General features: G+C 51.5%; 2 protein-coding genes across 3 annotated transcripts in view; one reads left to right on the forward strand and one right to left on the reverse strand.

Annotated features, from left to right (window-relative positions):
• The window catches only part of LOC308597619 (beta-1,3-galactosyltransferase 5-like), an 81,504-nt gene that overhangs the window by 2,753 nt on the left and 62,842 nt on the right, over positions 1 to 15,909 (reverse strand). The window contains exons 1-2 of one of the 2 annotated variants that reach the window (XM_081213482.1): positions 3,707 to 3,940; positions 127 to 928 (exon numbers count right to left, since the gene is read on the reverse strand). In XM_081213482.1, coding sequence (XP_081069608.1) covers positions 127 to 489 — 363 coding nt within the window. In that variant the 5' untranslated portion in view covers positions 490 to 928; positions 3,707 to 3,940. Of the gene's footprint in view, positions 1 to 126; positions 929 to 3,706; positions 3,941 to 15,909 lie in introns of those variants that run through there. The other variant, XM_081213483.1, reaches the window with a different exon arrangement.
• On the forward strand, positions 4,794 to 15,408 carry LRPAP1 (LDL receptor related protein associated protein 1). The gene is made up of 8 exons (XM_081213353.1): positions 4,794 to 4,950; positions 6,231 to 6,375; positions 8,155 to 8,279; positions 9,684 to 9,804; positions 10,795 to 10,959; positions 11,833 to 11,915; positions 13,445 to 13,621; positions 14,538 to 15,408. The coding sequence occupies exons 1-8, from the start codon at positions 4,795 to 4,797 to the stop codon at positions 14,601 to 14,603; spliced, it is 1,038 nt and encodes a 345-aa protein (XP_081069479.1). The 5' UTR covers position 4,794; the 3' UTR covers positions 14,604 to 15,408.

The raw sequence follows: 15,909 nt of genomic DNA on the forward strand, positions 1-15,909 counted from the left end.
GGGGGGTTGTTTATGGGAGGGAGGGGGGAGGAGGAAAAATGGGGGAAATTAAGGGTAATATGTTTTAAGATAGTATGTTTTGTTTAAGTTCCTAATAAAAATGTTTTTATTAAAAAAGAACACGACCTGCCACGGGTAAGGCTGGGGCTTCTCTTGTGCAGCCCAGGTCCTCCGTATCACCTGCCGGGATTCCGTGTTTCCTGGGGCCGACGTCACGAGGATTAAGAGCACCTGTCCAGGCTCACAGTGCGGCTCCCAGCCAGCTTCTGAGAACAGAGGCCCAAAGTCCACCCCCTGGCGGGCTGTGTTTCCGGCTCCAGAGTGGGTCCTCTCGGGGGGCTCCTGCCAGGCAGCAAAGAAAGGGCTGGAGGCCCCCAGCAGCTTCTGCGCACCATCGGCCAGGAGCAGGAGGCACCAGAGCGGGATGGCGGAGAGCAGGAGACAGAGGCAGGCCAGACCCTTTGAGCCCCAGGGGCGCCTGGGGGCCATGGGGAGCGGGCATGGCAGTCCCGGCAGCCTCTGGTCACATCCTGCCGCTCGAGGCAAGGAGACGCAGCTGGGCAGGAGTGCTGGCCTTTGCTCTCGCCTGTTGGGCGCAGGCTGGCCGGCCAAAGGGCAGCTGTGAGAGGGAGGAGATCTGCAGGGGCCGAGGCCAAGCGCCACCTGGCCTCTGACTATGGCAGCCAAGGCCAAAGGGGGACTGGAGCGCCACAAGCAGGCCAAGAGGGGGCTCTCCAGAATGGCACCTGCAGGCCCTTCATTTCGGCTGGCCGGAGGGAGGGCAAATAGGAAGGACGCTTTGTGGGGGAACCAGAGAGCGGGGCGCGGGGACCCTGCTGCCTTTGGCAGATTTGCAGTGGCTGGGTGGCAGATCTGTGATGGTTATCGATGCTCCCAGCCTGGGCCTCTCCTGCTCCTCTTGCATTTCCTAAGCAAAAGAAAAAAGGCAAATCTCACGTGTGCGCACTGGGAGGAGGGATACGTCTTTGCACAGCGCCTAGTCAAACTATGGAACTTCCTCCTGCAGGAGGCAGGGGTGGCCCCCAAACTGGATGGGACAAATTCCTGGAGGAGGAGAGGGAATGTCAGAATTCTTCTGGAAAGCCCAGGAGGGAAGGGGCTGTAGCAGGAACCCCCCCTTAACAGGCTGAACTTGTGCTGGAATCCTGCCTCCGGGTTTTCCAAGGCTGCATCTGCTTGGCCCCGGTGAGAACAGGGTGCTGGACCCGATGGGCCCCCTTTGCCTTGATCCAGGGGGCTCTTCTAACCAGGGCCAGACTGAGGCTGGATGAGGCCCTCAGCTCCTGAAGGGAATGGGGCCCTTTCTATGTCCAGCTGTACTTTGTCAACAACAAATTGCCACTGTTTTTTGGGTCGAATATATGCTATATCAGGCATAGACAAACTCGGCCCTCCAGATGTTTTGGAACTACAGCTCCCATCATCCCTAGCTAACAGGACCAGTGGTCAGGGATGATGGGAATAGTAGTCTCAAAACATCTGGAGGGCCAAGTTTGCCTGTGCCTGTGCTATATATTATTGATGGATCTGATAGGTATCTAAAGCCATCCGCACATAACAAAATATGTATTTTATCAAAGTAATTGTTGAACTGAAAAACAATTGAGAAGAAGTATATTAATATAATATAGGGACGCGGGTGGCGCTGTGGGTTAAACCACAGAGCCTAGGACTTCCTGATCGGAAGGTCGGCAGTTCGAATCCCTGCGACAGGGTGAGCGCCCGTTGCTCGGTCCCTGCTCCTGCCCACCTAGCAGTTCGAAAGCACGTCAAAGTGAAGTAGATAAATAGGCACCGCTCCAGCGGGAAGGGAAACGGCATTTCTGTGCGCTGCTCTGGTTGCTAGAAGCGGCTCAGTCCTGCTGGCCACATGACCCGGAAGCTGTACGCCGGCTCCCTCGGCCAGTAAAGCGAGATGAGCACCACAACCCCAGAGCCGGCCACTACTGGACCTAACGGTCAGGGGCCTCTTTACCTTTACCTAATAGGTATCTAAAGCCATTTGCACCTAACAAAATAATGTATTTTGTCAAAGTAATTGTTGAACTGAAATACAATTGAGAAGATGTATATTAATATATCTTATATTTTGGAAATGTACCGGTATATCCAGGGTTTTTTTACCTTTAATTTTTTTGGGGGCCCCCAAGAGGGTAGGGCCCTAAGCTAGAGCTTGTTTAAAAGGTAAAGGGACCCCTGACCATTAGGTCCAGTCTGACTGACTCTGGGGTTGTGACGCTCATCTCGCTTTATGGGCCGAGGGAGCCAGCGTACAGCTTCCGGGTCATGTGGCCAGCATGACTAAGCCGCTTCTGGTGAACCAGAGCAGCGCACGGAAACGCTGTTTACCTTCCCGCCAGAGTGGTACCTATTTATCTACTTGCACTTTGCCGTGCTTTCGAACTGCTAGGTTGGCAGGAAGAACTTGTTTAGCTCAGACGTCACTCCAGCCCTGCTTCTTCCATTGCACCAGGACACCCACAAGGAGGGCCAGGGTGCCCCAAGGAGGACCCCTTCCTGCCTGGGGGACACTTCCTTCCCACCGGACAGCCCCTGAGCCTGGGCGGGGAGGGGTCTCCGGGTCTGGGCTCCTGCCTGGGGGCTTCCCCCTGGGGGCATCTGCTTGGCCCCTTGGCTCTGATCCAATTAGTGCCATTGCCTTCCGTTAAGAGTTTGGGTGTAATCCTTGACGCCTCCCTTTCCATGGAGGCGCAAGTCACAGCAACAGCCAAGGCGACATTTTCCCACCTTTGCCGCATCAAGCAGTTGGTCCCTTCCCTTTCCCGCCCCGACCTGGCCACAGTGATCCATGCGACAGTCACCTCCGGGCTTGACTACTGTAATTTGCTCTACATGGGGCTGCCCTTGAAGCTGTCCCAGAAACTCCAGCGGGTACAGAATGCTGCAGCGAGGCTCCTCACAGGGTCCCTGCCATGGGAGCATATTCACCCAGTGCTTTTCAAGCTGCACTGGCTCCCAGTGGAGTACAGGGTCAGATTTAAGGTGCTGCTTTTGACCTTGAAAGCCCTTCACGGCCTAGGACCCTCGTTCCTATGGGACCGCCTCTCCCGGTCTGCCCCACGGATTACCTTAAGGTCCATAAATAGCAACACCCTAGAAGTCACGGACCCTAAGGAAGTTACATTACTTTTTCAACTCTGGCCCTGGCCTGGTGGAACGCTCTGCCTCATGAGACCAGGGCCCTGCAGGATCTGATTTCTTTCCGCAGGGCCTGTAAGACAGAGTTGTTCCGCCCGGCCTTTGGCTTGGAGCCAATTTGATTCCCTCCCCCTCTTTCTTTTTCCTTTTTCCTTTCTCCTCCTGTGATGAGGCTACATTCAATATTTTAATGTCGTATTTTAATCTTGTTTTTAAGTTGTATTCATTCAACTTGTTTTTATTATTGGTTATTAGCTGCCCTGAGCCCGGCTCTGGCCAGGGAGGGCGGGTATAAATAAAAATTATTATTATTATTATTATTATTATTATTATTATTATTATTATTATTATTATTATTATTATTATTATTATTATTATTATTATTATTATTATTATTATTATTATTATTATCCAGCAGCCCCACTCTTCTGAGGCTCCCATTGAAGCTCCAGCTGCAGAGGCAGTCTATCTCCAGGGGGCGGGGCTTGGAGTCCTTACGCGAGAGGGCAGGGGCGGGGCCACGCACCTGGTTGCCCCGGCAACGAAAAGCCAGCGCCGCCCACTCGCTCCCGAAGGTCGAGAGAGGCCCCTGGCTGGGCTGGCGCTCCCGTCGAGGCCCGGATGGACGGGTCTTTGGCCAATAGCTGCCGCGAGGCTCTTGCGAGAGACCAATCGGGAAGAGGAGAGGGAGGGGCGCCTGTCGGGGATCCCGCCCAATCGGAAAGCGACAGGGACGCCGCAGAGATAAGAAATGTAGAGGTGTAGCAGCGCCGGCTACTTGTGAGGCAGACTCCCCTCTCAAATGTTCACCTTGGGAGAGAGAAAATGAAAGCGGCTCCGCAAGAAATGCCGAGAATAGAAGAAGGGCAGGTGAAGATGCTGGACTTTTTGGGAGCTGGCCGACCAGACGGGAAGAATCCGCGCCCAGAAAGAAAAGAGGATTGGAAGAAATTTAAGGCATATCTAGCTAAATATTGTGATAGAAGATAAAGAGAAAATTCTTGGCAATAATAAATAGGCTGTGGGGTAGAACAAGAATATAGGATAGTGAACTTTAAGGACTAGAAGAGGTTAGTAAATGAAAGGAGTTAATATGATCAGAAATATGAATTTGGAGAACTGTTATACAGGTGATATAATGAGATTCAGTTAGAGGGGCTTCGAGGAGGTCAGTTATCAATGTCATGAGAATTAGGTAATTGAAGAAACATTTTTTCTTTGTATTTATTATTGTGTAATGTGGTTTTCTTTGCTGAGTGTTTTGTGAGGGTATTTTGGGGGGTAAATGTCGAAAATCAATTTAAAAATATTTGAGGTGGGGAGAGGAAGACGCCCCACGCTGAGACTGCGCGCAGGAGGAGGCGTCCGCAGCAGCAGCAGCAGCAGCAGCTCTCTCTACCCTTTTCCTATCTCTATGGGTGGCGGCAGGAGGAGGACGTCCTTTCCGCCCCTCCTTTCCCCTTCTTAACCAATCAGCAAGCCGCCCGTGTCCGGCTGTTGGGCCGGCCAATCGGAAGGGGCGAGAGGAGGCGCGCGCGTCTTTTGCGTCCCGCCCGCGCGGTGCATCCCGGGAGGCGTAGTTCTCCTGGCCTGGGCGCTCCTCCGCTCTCCGCGATGCTCCGGGCGGCGCGGCTCTTCCTGGCGGCGCTGGCCGTGCAGGCGGCGGCGGCGGGAGGCAAGTACTCGCGGGAGGCCAACCAGGAGGCCAAGGCGGCCCCGGCCGAATTCCGCCTGGTCAAGCTGAGCCAGGTGTGGGCGAAGGCGCAGCGGGTGAGTCGGAAGGGGACCCCGGGAAACCCCCCCCCGACGTCACGGGATCCCCCCTCGGAAGGGAGCCCCCCCAGGAACCCCCCCCCCCGATAATGCGGGGCTCCCACCTCGCCTGGGAAACCTCCAAGGAAGGGGAGGCCAGAAGGGGGGGGGCGCTGCTTGATGGTTCTTGGGGGGGCTCCCTTCTGGGGCGAGGGGGTATCCCGTGACGTCGGGCTCTCCTTCTCGGGGGGTTTCCCAGCGGAGATCGTCCTGCTGAGATTCCTGCCCCCCCCCGCCCCCGACGTCACGGGATCCCCCCCCGCCCCAGAGCGTCGGAAGGGAGCCCCCCCCAGGAACCCCCCTGGAAATGCGGGGCTCCGACCTCGCCTGGGAAACCTCCAAGGAAGGGGAGGCCGGCACCTTCCCGCCCTCGAAGGGGCGCGTTGCTTGTGTCTTTCGGGTTCTTCGCTGTTTGTAAGCCGCTCTGGGGTTCGTTGGAACGGAAAGCGGCGCAGGAATGCAAAAGAAATCCGATTTCGTACTCAAAGTTACTCCTCACGTCGAGTCGGAGCCTCCATTCCCGTAACGAACCGTCCCACCCCCTCGGAGGGGCGGCTCCTGCTGGCCTCCATCGGGCCACTTGGCGGCTCGGCTCTGGAAGACCCCCGGCGGGGAAAGAGTTGCCCCCCCCCCCGCCTGCTGGGAAGGGTGCTGGATCCAGGCGGCCGAGGCCGGACGGGGCTGGCGCCCCGCTCGATGGCGGATCGCTGGGTTAATCTTTAGCCGGATCCCGCCTGGACGGCGCCCGGAGGGGTTACTCTTCAGCCACCCCACCGGCTGGTGGTCTCTCCAAGGTCCCTGGTCGCCCTCCGATGGACTGGCCTGGGGGTGAGGAGGCGCATTACAAGGGGGGCGAAAATCCAGTCTGAACAGGCGAGCAATGAGTAGGGTCCCCCGTCGTTGTTTTTTAAAAGCCTGCATCTTTCTCGTCCATTTAGGGCAGGTCCGGTTGGGGGGTGATTTTGGCAAGAGGGGAGAGGGGGCAAGCAGGGAGGCAGCATCAAGGCAGTCTGGCCCCTTCCTCCATCTCCCTGGTCCCCCTCCCCACTGCCACAGCCGAATGCCTCCCCAGAAAGGACTCTTGTTCATGCCTTTTCCCACCCAAAGAATGGAAGAGACTCTTCATGGAGCAGATCTTCCCTCTAGGGAAGCTGAACATCACTTGAATTGGATTCTCAGTGCAACTGATGCAGACCCTCCTCTCCCCCCACCTCCCCAAATGCCTTCTCTTTTTGCAGCTCCACCTCTCTGCTGTTAAATTGGCAGAGCTACACAGCGATCTAAAAATTCAGGAGAAGGATGAGCTGAGCTGGAAGAAACTGAAGGCCGAAGGGCTGGATGAAGATGGCGAGAAGGAAGCCAAGCTCCGGCGCAACCTAAATGGTAAAGAACGGCTCCGTTCTGTAGACCCGGCTTTGGGTCACTGAGGCTTTTTAAAAGAAACCCCAAATAAATAGGAAACCCACCCTTCCCATTAGAAGTCTGCATGCCTTAGCTGTCTAATGCGTTCAGACAGGCTGTGGTGCAGTGATAATTGAGAACACTGTTGGCTACAAACTCACTGATGCATCTGGTGTCAAGAGATCTAAGAGGCTGTGGGAGCAGCTTTCATTCATCTGGGTTCTTTGCATGGAAGCTCCCCTCTGAGTCACTGCAGAACTTCCTGCAAAGTGTTTTGCAATTTAACTGGCTCCGTGTTCTGCAAAAATTCCTGAGCACGAAAAGCTCTGCTGCAAACACTGGCTCTTGTGGAGCTGGCTCCAAGCTGCTTCAGGGTCAGCTCTTGCCTGAGCTTCCTTTCTGCTAGGTTTTCCCAGGAGGAGGCAAATGTCCCATTGTCCGTCTTGCTGGCTGCTTGTGGGCACAACAAACTGGCTTCCCAGGCTGCTAGGGGGGGCCATTTGCCTGGGGAGACCTGTTTTGGTGTCTCCACCTACCGTTAGATGGAAGATACAAGAGCAGGATTTGGGGCAGTCCTGGGTGAGAAGCAGGGCAGTGTTCTGGGTGTAAATGTCCTCCACTTTCAAGAAATTGCACTTTTCACTAGAACTGCCACTAGCACCCCCCTTGGTCCCTCAAGATGTTTTGACCTTTCCTAAGCAGGAAGACTTCTTCCGGATGCCCTAACCATTGATGCTTGGTGGAAATATGGTCCTAAGACTGCCCTCGTGGTCCTGGGCAGGCATGCGTTGCTTTGCTGAGTCAGACCAAAGTCCCTTTAATCCAGGATTCTGTCTCCCATAATGGCACATTAGATGCCTGCGGGGGAAATGAACTGCCCCCTGGACAATGACCAGTGGTCCACTAATTTTGGCTTTGCCCACCTCTGGCAAAGTGAACAAACAGGCCTGGCAGATAAGGGTATCTCAGCATTTTTTGGTCTTGCTTCTGACATACAAAAAAAATGGTGATGGCCTTTAAAATCCAACTCCCACCAAGAGACCTGGTACCCCCAAGTTCATTATCAGTCAGAGAAGCATGAATGGAGGCAGGAGCAAGGAAGAAAGAAAGGCGGATCTTTATTTCTCTGTTGCAACAGAGTCCCTCCCCCCAGAACTTGCAAGGAGGTGAGGACCCAGAACAAAGGTGTGTAGCAACTTTCAAAGGCTTTATAAATTGCCCAGCCCCTTAGCCAAAGACCAGCCCAAAGCACCACAAAAATGGGTTGCACATGTAACTCAGGCCAAGCTCAGAGCTCAGGTTTCTGCAACACATTTGCATGTCTGTCACTCAGAGATTTGAACAATACCAGATCCTTGTTTTTCCTGGCTTTGCCAGAGAATCTATTGAAATGCTGCATAGGTACAGAATCTATTGACATAAGATTGGCTCGCATTCCTAACAAGATGTTTATTTATTAACAGGGCTTGAGACTTTCAAATATAAAGACTGCTGGCTGTGGAGGAATGGTTTTAGCAAGGACTACACTTCCTTCTGTCTGTTTGGAAGTGGGTCTCCCAGTCCAGCTGGAGGCTAAAGAGGGCCTTGCTTTTGCTCTCTGAACTGTCTAATAATACACTCAAATAAAGTGTCTATTTTCCCAGAAAACGTTTCTTAAATTGTTGAAAGGTGAAGGATCAGGTTTGGGGTTTTTTAGGGGGAGGGTTTCTTGCTATGTGTGTGTTCCTTAAAATTTGTGCAACCCTTCTGTTGCCCCTCCAGTGATTCTGGCCAAGTATGGAATGGATGGGAAGAAAGACGCGCAGTTGGGAGACACAAACTACGTCAAAGACAGCCTGGAGAATGATGTGCTTGATGACCCCCGGCTGGAGAAGCTCTGGAACAAGGTCTGCCTTTGAATGGGGGGGGTGTTCTTGTTGTGTCCACAATGTCAGCAGGTGCGTGGATCTGGCCCCTGATTTGCTAGTCTAATAGGAATGCCAGCACAGGGAGAAGCGATCAGCAGTTGGGGGGGGCATTGAACCCTAATGCTGTACCTGCAGATTTCCCCCCTGCAAATGCAGAGGCCCCTCCCCCTCCCAGAAAGACTCACATCTGATTCCAGAGCTTGGCTGTAGTGATAGATAGAGAGATAGATAGAGAGATATCAAGGGGAACCATCAGTTTTTGGAGCGTTCTGCCCTCCCCTAATTCTGCCCTGTAGATGCCTCATAGCCTAAGTCTTGCAAGGGAAATTAATCTCTGACGGATAGTGACCTTGGGAGACTCGTGAGTCCTTTAAGAAGGGGAGTGGGTCCATTAAAGGGGCACCCCCTATTTTCTGGTGACAGTTCCTCTTCACTGATCAGTTATGTTCTTGCTGTTGGCTGTTCTGGGGAACTGAAGGCATCTGGCCTCACCCCAGAATCAGGTGCCTCAAAACAGGATTTCCAGGGAGAGAAAATTTGTAGGAGAAAGCAGCAGGACTCAAAGAAATTTTGTGTGCCCCACGTTGCAGTCCAACACCTTCCAAAACAGGATATTCCCAGTCGGCAAAGTGTGGGATTACCCTTGATCCTGAAAAATCTAGGTGTGAGGCTGCTCAGTCCCCCAGCTGGTCAGGCAGAGCCCGTGGGTCCCTGTGGAATAAAGGAAGGATTCCAGCCACCAACCGGAGCAAATAGCTGTAGACCAAAGTTTATTGCGCAACAGGTTCAAAGAGGAATTTTGAACCCCAAGGATGGGGAGACGAGGACTTTTAAAACTTCCCACCATATGCCAGAGTACAGTTCGTACAGCATCATTGCTACATCACTGACATGTCACCAAAGGGGAGGGGTAGACAGGGATTACACTAGTTTAACCTTGGCAAACATGTCCAGACGAGTCCTTGGTACAAGATTAGCCTAAGCAGACATGGCAGGGCAAGACCCAGGTATAAGATTAGCATAGGAAACACCTCTGAAGTCCCACCACCCAAAGTACAATAGAACGTCCTTTGCATGTCTGGACCCCTTGGCAAGTCCGGTGATGGGATTAGACTTTCCTTGGCCAACAATCAGCTCAGCAATTGTCACCTCTGGGAACTTCCTGGAGTCCTTTTTCAAGGGGGAAATAGCTTTGGAATGGAGGAAACTGGCAAAGGAGTTGGTTTTATATTATTTTTAAAGCTAGGTAACTTCCCTGAGCTGTCAAGTTGAAAGGATACATTCAGGCATAATATTTGGAACATTTAACTTTAAAGATGCTCCCTCCTCCGTAATTTCCGTAACACCCTCCTGCTACTGTTCTTCCTTGGATCTCTCTTCAAGGCCAAATCTTCAGGCAGGTTCACGGATGACGAGCTGGACAAGCTGTGGCGAGAGTTCAGGCACCATAAAGAGAAAGTCCAGGACTACAACATCTTGCTGGAGACCGTCAGTCGGACGGAAGGTATTTCCACCCCTTTTTAATCATTTTTCATTAATACCACTGCAATTGATAGAATATCATATCTTGCCACATCATAATACAAATAATAAAGCCAATTACACATTCCAAATTATATATTTTAATTAGACGTCCCGTGGTCAAGAGAAATTTTTTTAGTTCTTGTTCCTGCTTTTTCTCTCTTGTTTATTCCCAATATCATAGTTCCGATCTTAATCCTTTATCTTATCAACCACTGGTGTGAGACTTTCACCTCCTGCCCCCCCCCCCGACCCCCTTAGGTATTCCCACCCCTCACTTTGGGACAGGGTGGGTTTGATTTAAATCAAATTGATTTAAATCATGATTTAAATCGCTAGTCAGTAAGACTTGATTTAAATCTTTTTTTTTACGGAAAGACTCATTCTTGCATATTTACAAACAGATGAAGGTTTCATTTTTGGAATAATAAATTTTCAGAGTAGTTTTTACAGTTACATCAAAAATTACTGATTTGAAATACATAGGCAGAGAATTATTAAATTATTGTGAGGTTTAATAAGTTAAGTGTTTATATTTGGACAACTTTTCTGCTGTGCTTTATTGGAAGGAGAAAAATAATCATTTCCTTAATAACAATTTAAACAATTTATTTAACTAAAATGATAACATTATAGCATATATATCCATGTTTATTAACTGATGTGGTTAAACAATTTTTTAAAAACACACACGCCTTAGACTGAGTTTTAGCACACATGAAAAACTTAAAACAAATCTTTTTTTCCTGATGAATAGCCTTTGGACTATAATGTAACTTAAACAGAAAATCTTTAGAAAGACTTTTCCTCCGAAAGCATTTTATTTTAAAAATCCGGTTTAAATTAAAAAAAAATAGATTTTTAAAAAATTTATTTTTAAAAAATCATTGATTTTTATCCTCCCTGCTTTGGGAGCCTTCTCCCACCCGCGGCTTCCTCCGGCTGATGGTGTTTTCCGCTTCGCCCCTCCCAGACACCCACAAGAACATGATCTCCGGCCTGGAAGAGGAGGAGATTTCTCGCAAGCACGACTTGCTCCACCAGAAGCACTCTGAGCTCAAGGAGAAGCTGCACAGCATCAACCAGGGCTTTGAGCGGCTGCGCAGGGTCACCCACCAGGGCTATGACGACTCCAGCGGTAGGTCTCACCCCCCCTCACCGCTTGCACCTGCGAGTTATCTGGCCGGGGCGCAGGTGGGTCTTGGCCAGGGGTCAGCAAACATTTTCAGCAGGGGGGCCAGCCCACTGTCCCTCTGACCTTGTGGGGGGGGCGGACTATATTTTGAAGAAGAAGAAAAAGAACAAATTCCTATGCCCCACAAATAACCCAGAGATGCATTTTAAATAAAAGGACACATTCTACTCATGTAAAAACACGCTGATTCCTGGTCCGTCCCCGGGCCGGATTTAGAATGCAGTTGGGTCGGATCCACTCAGCGTTGCCTTCACAAATTCCACAGCTGTTCTCTTGCCTTGGAGAAAGATCTGCTTTTGACCCCCCCCCCTTGGCAGCCCTGTGTGATTCCAGGTGATCGTTTGGGGGAACCGCTTGGGCACGTGTGGGGAGCGGCATTTGGGCTGGCAGGGAGGCAGCAGGGAGGGTGGTTGTCAAGGCAACGGGGTAGGGAAGCCGATGTGCCTGGATGCTGTGGCTGGAAGTCGCAGGATGGGGGCTTGCAGGGGGCTGTGGGGCTGCTGTCTTGCTTGGGGGCTGCTTCTCTTTGGGGGCACCTGGTAGGAGCCAGCATCCTGGACCATGTGGGCCCCCTTTGGCCTGATCCTGATGCAGCCAGCCGCTCTCCTGAGGTTTTCCCTCTCTCACTCTTTGAACAATTGAAATAAGATGGCCAGAACTCCAGGAGCTTCTCAGCTGGAGTTTAATAGAGGGGAGATACTTTCTCTTTTCGGGCACAAGTATTTCCTGGGTGCAGAACAAATAGCAGTGAAGCCTTCTTGCAATCCAGCTGCCGCTGTTTGAGTTTCCACACAGAAATCTCCTTTGTCCCTCCAGAATTTGAGGAGCCCCGAGTGATTGACTTGTGGGATCTGGCGAAATCCACCAATTTCACAGAGAAAGAGCTGGAATCGCTTCGGGTATGTTGGCGTCAACCTCTCTGGTTTGGGGGCTTTTCTGGCCTAATTCTGATCATCCTCTTGGCCGAGACGCAAATGCCTTCTTGCTTTAACATTTGGAGGGAGCAGGGGCTCCGGTTGGGTGCCTTGCGCTGCGTTAATCGGGAACGATGGCTGGGATCTGGAAGGGGCCCCAGACTGATTAGTAACAAATGCCTCCGTCTGGAAAATGCTTTGCGTTCCTTGCGGAAAAGATGGTCCTGGTGCTCTCTGTCCTTCCTTGGTTCTCTCTGGGTGGCTGAGGGTTCAAAGGATCATGTGTGCTTGTTTGGGGGGAGTGCTGTGACATGTGGGATGTGATCCATGAGAGGCAGTCAGGTACAACATTCCTTGCAATGCTGGAGAAGCTACGCGAGGGAATGTTTGGTCCAGCCAGTCGAAACTTCCTCTTCCTCCTGGCTGGAGCATCCTTCCTTTTGCATGTGATAGAAGGTGGGTGTGGCCTAACCTGTCCAGGTAACAAAAGGACGAGTCACGCAGTACACCTCTCTCTTTATGACTTTCTTCTTCGTTTGACCGGCTTCTAGCTAGGACTGCTCTGCTAGCTCTCAGCTAGCAGAAGCACTGTGATCATTCCCCCATATGGGGTAGATCCACATGTACATATTTATAACTAAGTCTGCCTTCAGGGAGCCAACTGTGAACTGATGTAAGTAAACTTTTATTGACTTTGAATAAGATGGTGGCATCTTTATTCTTTTGAGGGATTCAAGGGAATTTACCAGGAACATACAATTCAATCTGAGACAGACTGAATTGTGTAATAGTGAAAGGCTCACACGAGCCTGCAACCAGCTATCTGCTGTGCATGTAAAAAGGGGAATGTAACTCTGCTAAGTAAAGGAACTTGCTAGCACAAGTTAAAGGTAAAGGGACCCCTGACCATTAGGTCCAGTCGTGCCCGACTCTGGGGTTGTGGCGCTCATCTCGCTTTACTGGCCGAGGGAGCCGGCGTACAGCTTCCGGGTCTTGTGGCCAGCATGACTAAGCCGCTTCTGGCGAACCAGAGCAGCGCACAGAAATGCCGTTTACCTTCCTGCCGGAGCGGTACCTATTTATCTACTTGCACGTTGACGTGCTTTCAAACTGCTAGGATGGCAGGAGCTGGGACTGAGCAACGGGAGCTCACCCCGTCGTTGTGGGGATTTGAACCGCCGACTTTCTGATCGGCAAGTCCTAGGCTCTGTGGTTTAACCCACAGCGCCACCCGCATCACTAGCAAGTTAGGAAGGATATTAATAAACAATATATCCTCTCCTGCCACCCTCAACATTCCCGCATGACATGGGTGTGCTCTCCGTCCTTCCTTGGTTCTCTGGGTGGTTGAGGGAGCAAAGGATTGTGTGTGTTTGGGGGGTCGCTGTGACATGGGTGTTGAGGACCTCCTCGAGGGCACGGGATGCCGCCTTGCCCACCTGCGTATTTATCGTAACCCCCTTTGAGCTCTTTCAGCTACTGATAAAAGGAAGCGACATCTCCTGCTTTTCTAGGAAGAGCTGAAACACTTTGAAGCGGAGGTGGAGAAGCACCACCATTACCAGAAGCAGCTGGAGATTTCGCACCAGAAGATGAGGCACATCGAAGGGATGGGAGACGAGGAGCATCTCAGCCGCAACAAGGAGAAGACCGCCATGCTGGAGGAGAAGACCAAAGAGCTGGGCTACAAGGTGCACAGGGGAGCCTCTGGGAGGGGAGGGGGTCCAGGAGCCCCCGTTCTTCACCCCCCCTGCACATTCATCTGGGGGTGCTCTGTGGTCTCAGGGAGAGGCGGGAAATCTGAGCCAGCCTTGTTTGAGGGGAGACAGCGCTGGAGACGGAATGGGGTGTGAGTGCCTTCCTAAGGGATCTTCTTGTCCGCAAATGTGCAGGCGCTGCTGGTCCCAGGGCAGTGTCCTTCCAGCACCCCAAGATCCTAAGAAGTGCTCCCCCAATCCCCCCTCGACACCTCGCTGCTCTTCCTCAGACCCCCTTCCAGAATGGCTTTGGCCTCGCACTGCTTGCATATGTCTGGGCAGGATTCCTTGGGGCAGCCGTATTCAAAGTAGCAGGAGCAAGCAGCTGTTTGGCTCTTGGCTGAGCTGCACCCATATTGGCAAAACCTATTGGTGTTTCGCAACTTTCTGACTAGTTGCAGGACCTTAGCCAGACCTAGCAGAGTACACACAGAATCCGCGGAAGCAATTGGCAACTTGGTTGCAGACAGGATGGACGAAGCAGGAACCAGGAACCAGGAACTTGTAGTTAGGTGTTTATTATATACAGTGGACTAGTTACAGGAACAGAAGAGAACATGGATCTTTGACTAGCTCTACATGACTCACAACTCCTACATTGACACTGAACCACAGAACTCCCAAACTCTCACATTCCAGTCAGTAGGCCATAAATCATCATTCCCGTGAGAGAGCTTGACCAATCAGGGAGGTGTCTCCATGCCTCTGTATCACCAGGCAGACTTACTCCTTCACATTGCCTTGGCTGTCTGCCAAACCCTAATTGACTCTGTGTGCGAAGCTGCACATATTCAGATTCCCAACAACCCATTATTTTACGCTGACATGCACCTGTCTCTTGTCTTCTCAGGTCAAGAAACATCTTCAGGACTTGTCCACCAGAATTTCCAGAGGCCTTCAGCACAATGAACTTTGAAACGTCCGTGTTCTCGTAGGATCTTTGTACAGTGATCAAAATCAGTATATATCCCGAGGTTTATATAATTACTTAAGATTCTGGTGCAAATTGTCTTTGGTACAGCCGCCGCCTTCCTAGTTTCTCTCCTAATCATTCATATCGGTGAATCTTTGAAGACACTGGGCGTGCAGGCCTCCAAGCACTGCAGAACAGAAGGCTCTGAAGTGAGAGAGGGGTGTGGAAGGGAAGGGAAGGTTCGGAGAAGTCACTTGACTGCTGGGAGGCACGTTGGCAGGTGGGGAGGTTGCTAAAGATTTTCATGCACTGTGTTGATTTCTCCTCCTGAAGGAGCAAAATGTGGACATAGCCGTGAGCCTGATCCCCTGAGCCTAGAAGAACCGTGATCATGTGTGCCTTTGCTATGGCACCTGCAAGGACCAAGTTGTTGTGTGTGCAAAGTGTGCGGTGCAAAAGGACCCTGGAGAGACTGGCCAAATAGGCAGAATCCTCCTTCCTCATCCTCCTCTTTCCTATAGCCAGCAGAGGAGGAGGAGAGGGTGCCTGTTGCTGCTGAGTCCACGTCCTGCTCTTCTCTCCAGGGTCCTCTGCCCCTCCTCACCAGCCGAGAGTGTAGGACAGACCTTTTCCTGCGCGAGTGAGCTGGCCGGCTCCTGGGGAAACTGAGGCTGCCTGTGGAGGGTTTCCCTTGAGAGCATGTGGGGAACTGGGGGGAGTTGCACTGCTAGGAATGACACTGAGTAGCTTGGGCACTTTTGTTTAATTCTGTGTTTCTGTTACATTTTGCGAAATAAATGGTCCGACTAAGGTCTTGGTCTTGTCATGCTTGCAGGAGCTTCGCTGCGCCAGAGTGCTTGCCGTTTTCTCTGGGCTTTCCATCTCCCAGCGGCTGGCAGGATGACACAGTTGGGGGAGACAGGAAGGTGACTTGGGGGGGGGGCTCCTTGCCAGGGTCCCTGGGTGGCCCCTCCCAGCAGGAAGCTGTGCTTTGAGGAGACCCCTGTGATGAAAATATTGGATCAAGGCTAGCTCAGTCAGGTACCTTTTAGCCAGACACCGACTGAGCAGGGACTCCATATGGGATCCTAGTCCTGGTGTTCTAGCGATTTTTGCATTGATTAATTAATTGTTTTAGCATCTCTGTGGTTTTGATTACCGTATTTTTCCATGTATAAGAGGCCCCCGATTTTGGGGGACTGAATTTAAAGAAAATGAGGCTCAAAATTGTTGAGCTTTTTTTAGGGGGAATTGCGCGCATGCTCCCTAGAGCACACACACCTCTCACAACGGCATGGGGGAGGGGGAG

Source organism: Podarcis bocagei (assembly GCF_964188305.1).
Source record: "Podarcis bocagei genome assembly, chromosome: 11".
Lineage (NCBI taxonomy): Eukaryota > Metazoa > Chordata > Lepidosauria > Squamata > Lacertidae > Podarcis > Podarcis bocagei.

What these genes read in the sequence shown, in the direction of transcription:
- LRPAP1 (XM_081213353.1), top strand. Translation starts at nt 4,795, where the DNA reads ATGCTCCGGGCGGCGCGGCTCTTCCTGGCGGCGCTGGCCGTGCAGGCG. An exon ending in GCTCCGGCGCAACCTAAATG is followed by an intron (nt 6,376 to 8,154) that starts GTAAAGAACGGC and finishes TTGCCCCTCCAG; the next exon opens with TGATTCTGGCCAAGTATGGA. An exon ending in AAGAGCTGGAATCGCTTCGG is followed by an intron (nt 11,916 to 13,444) that starts GTATGTTGGCGT and finishes CTGCTTTTCTAG; the next exon opens with GAAGAGCTGAAACACTTTGA.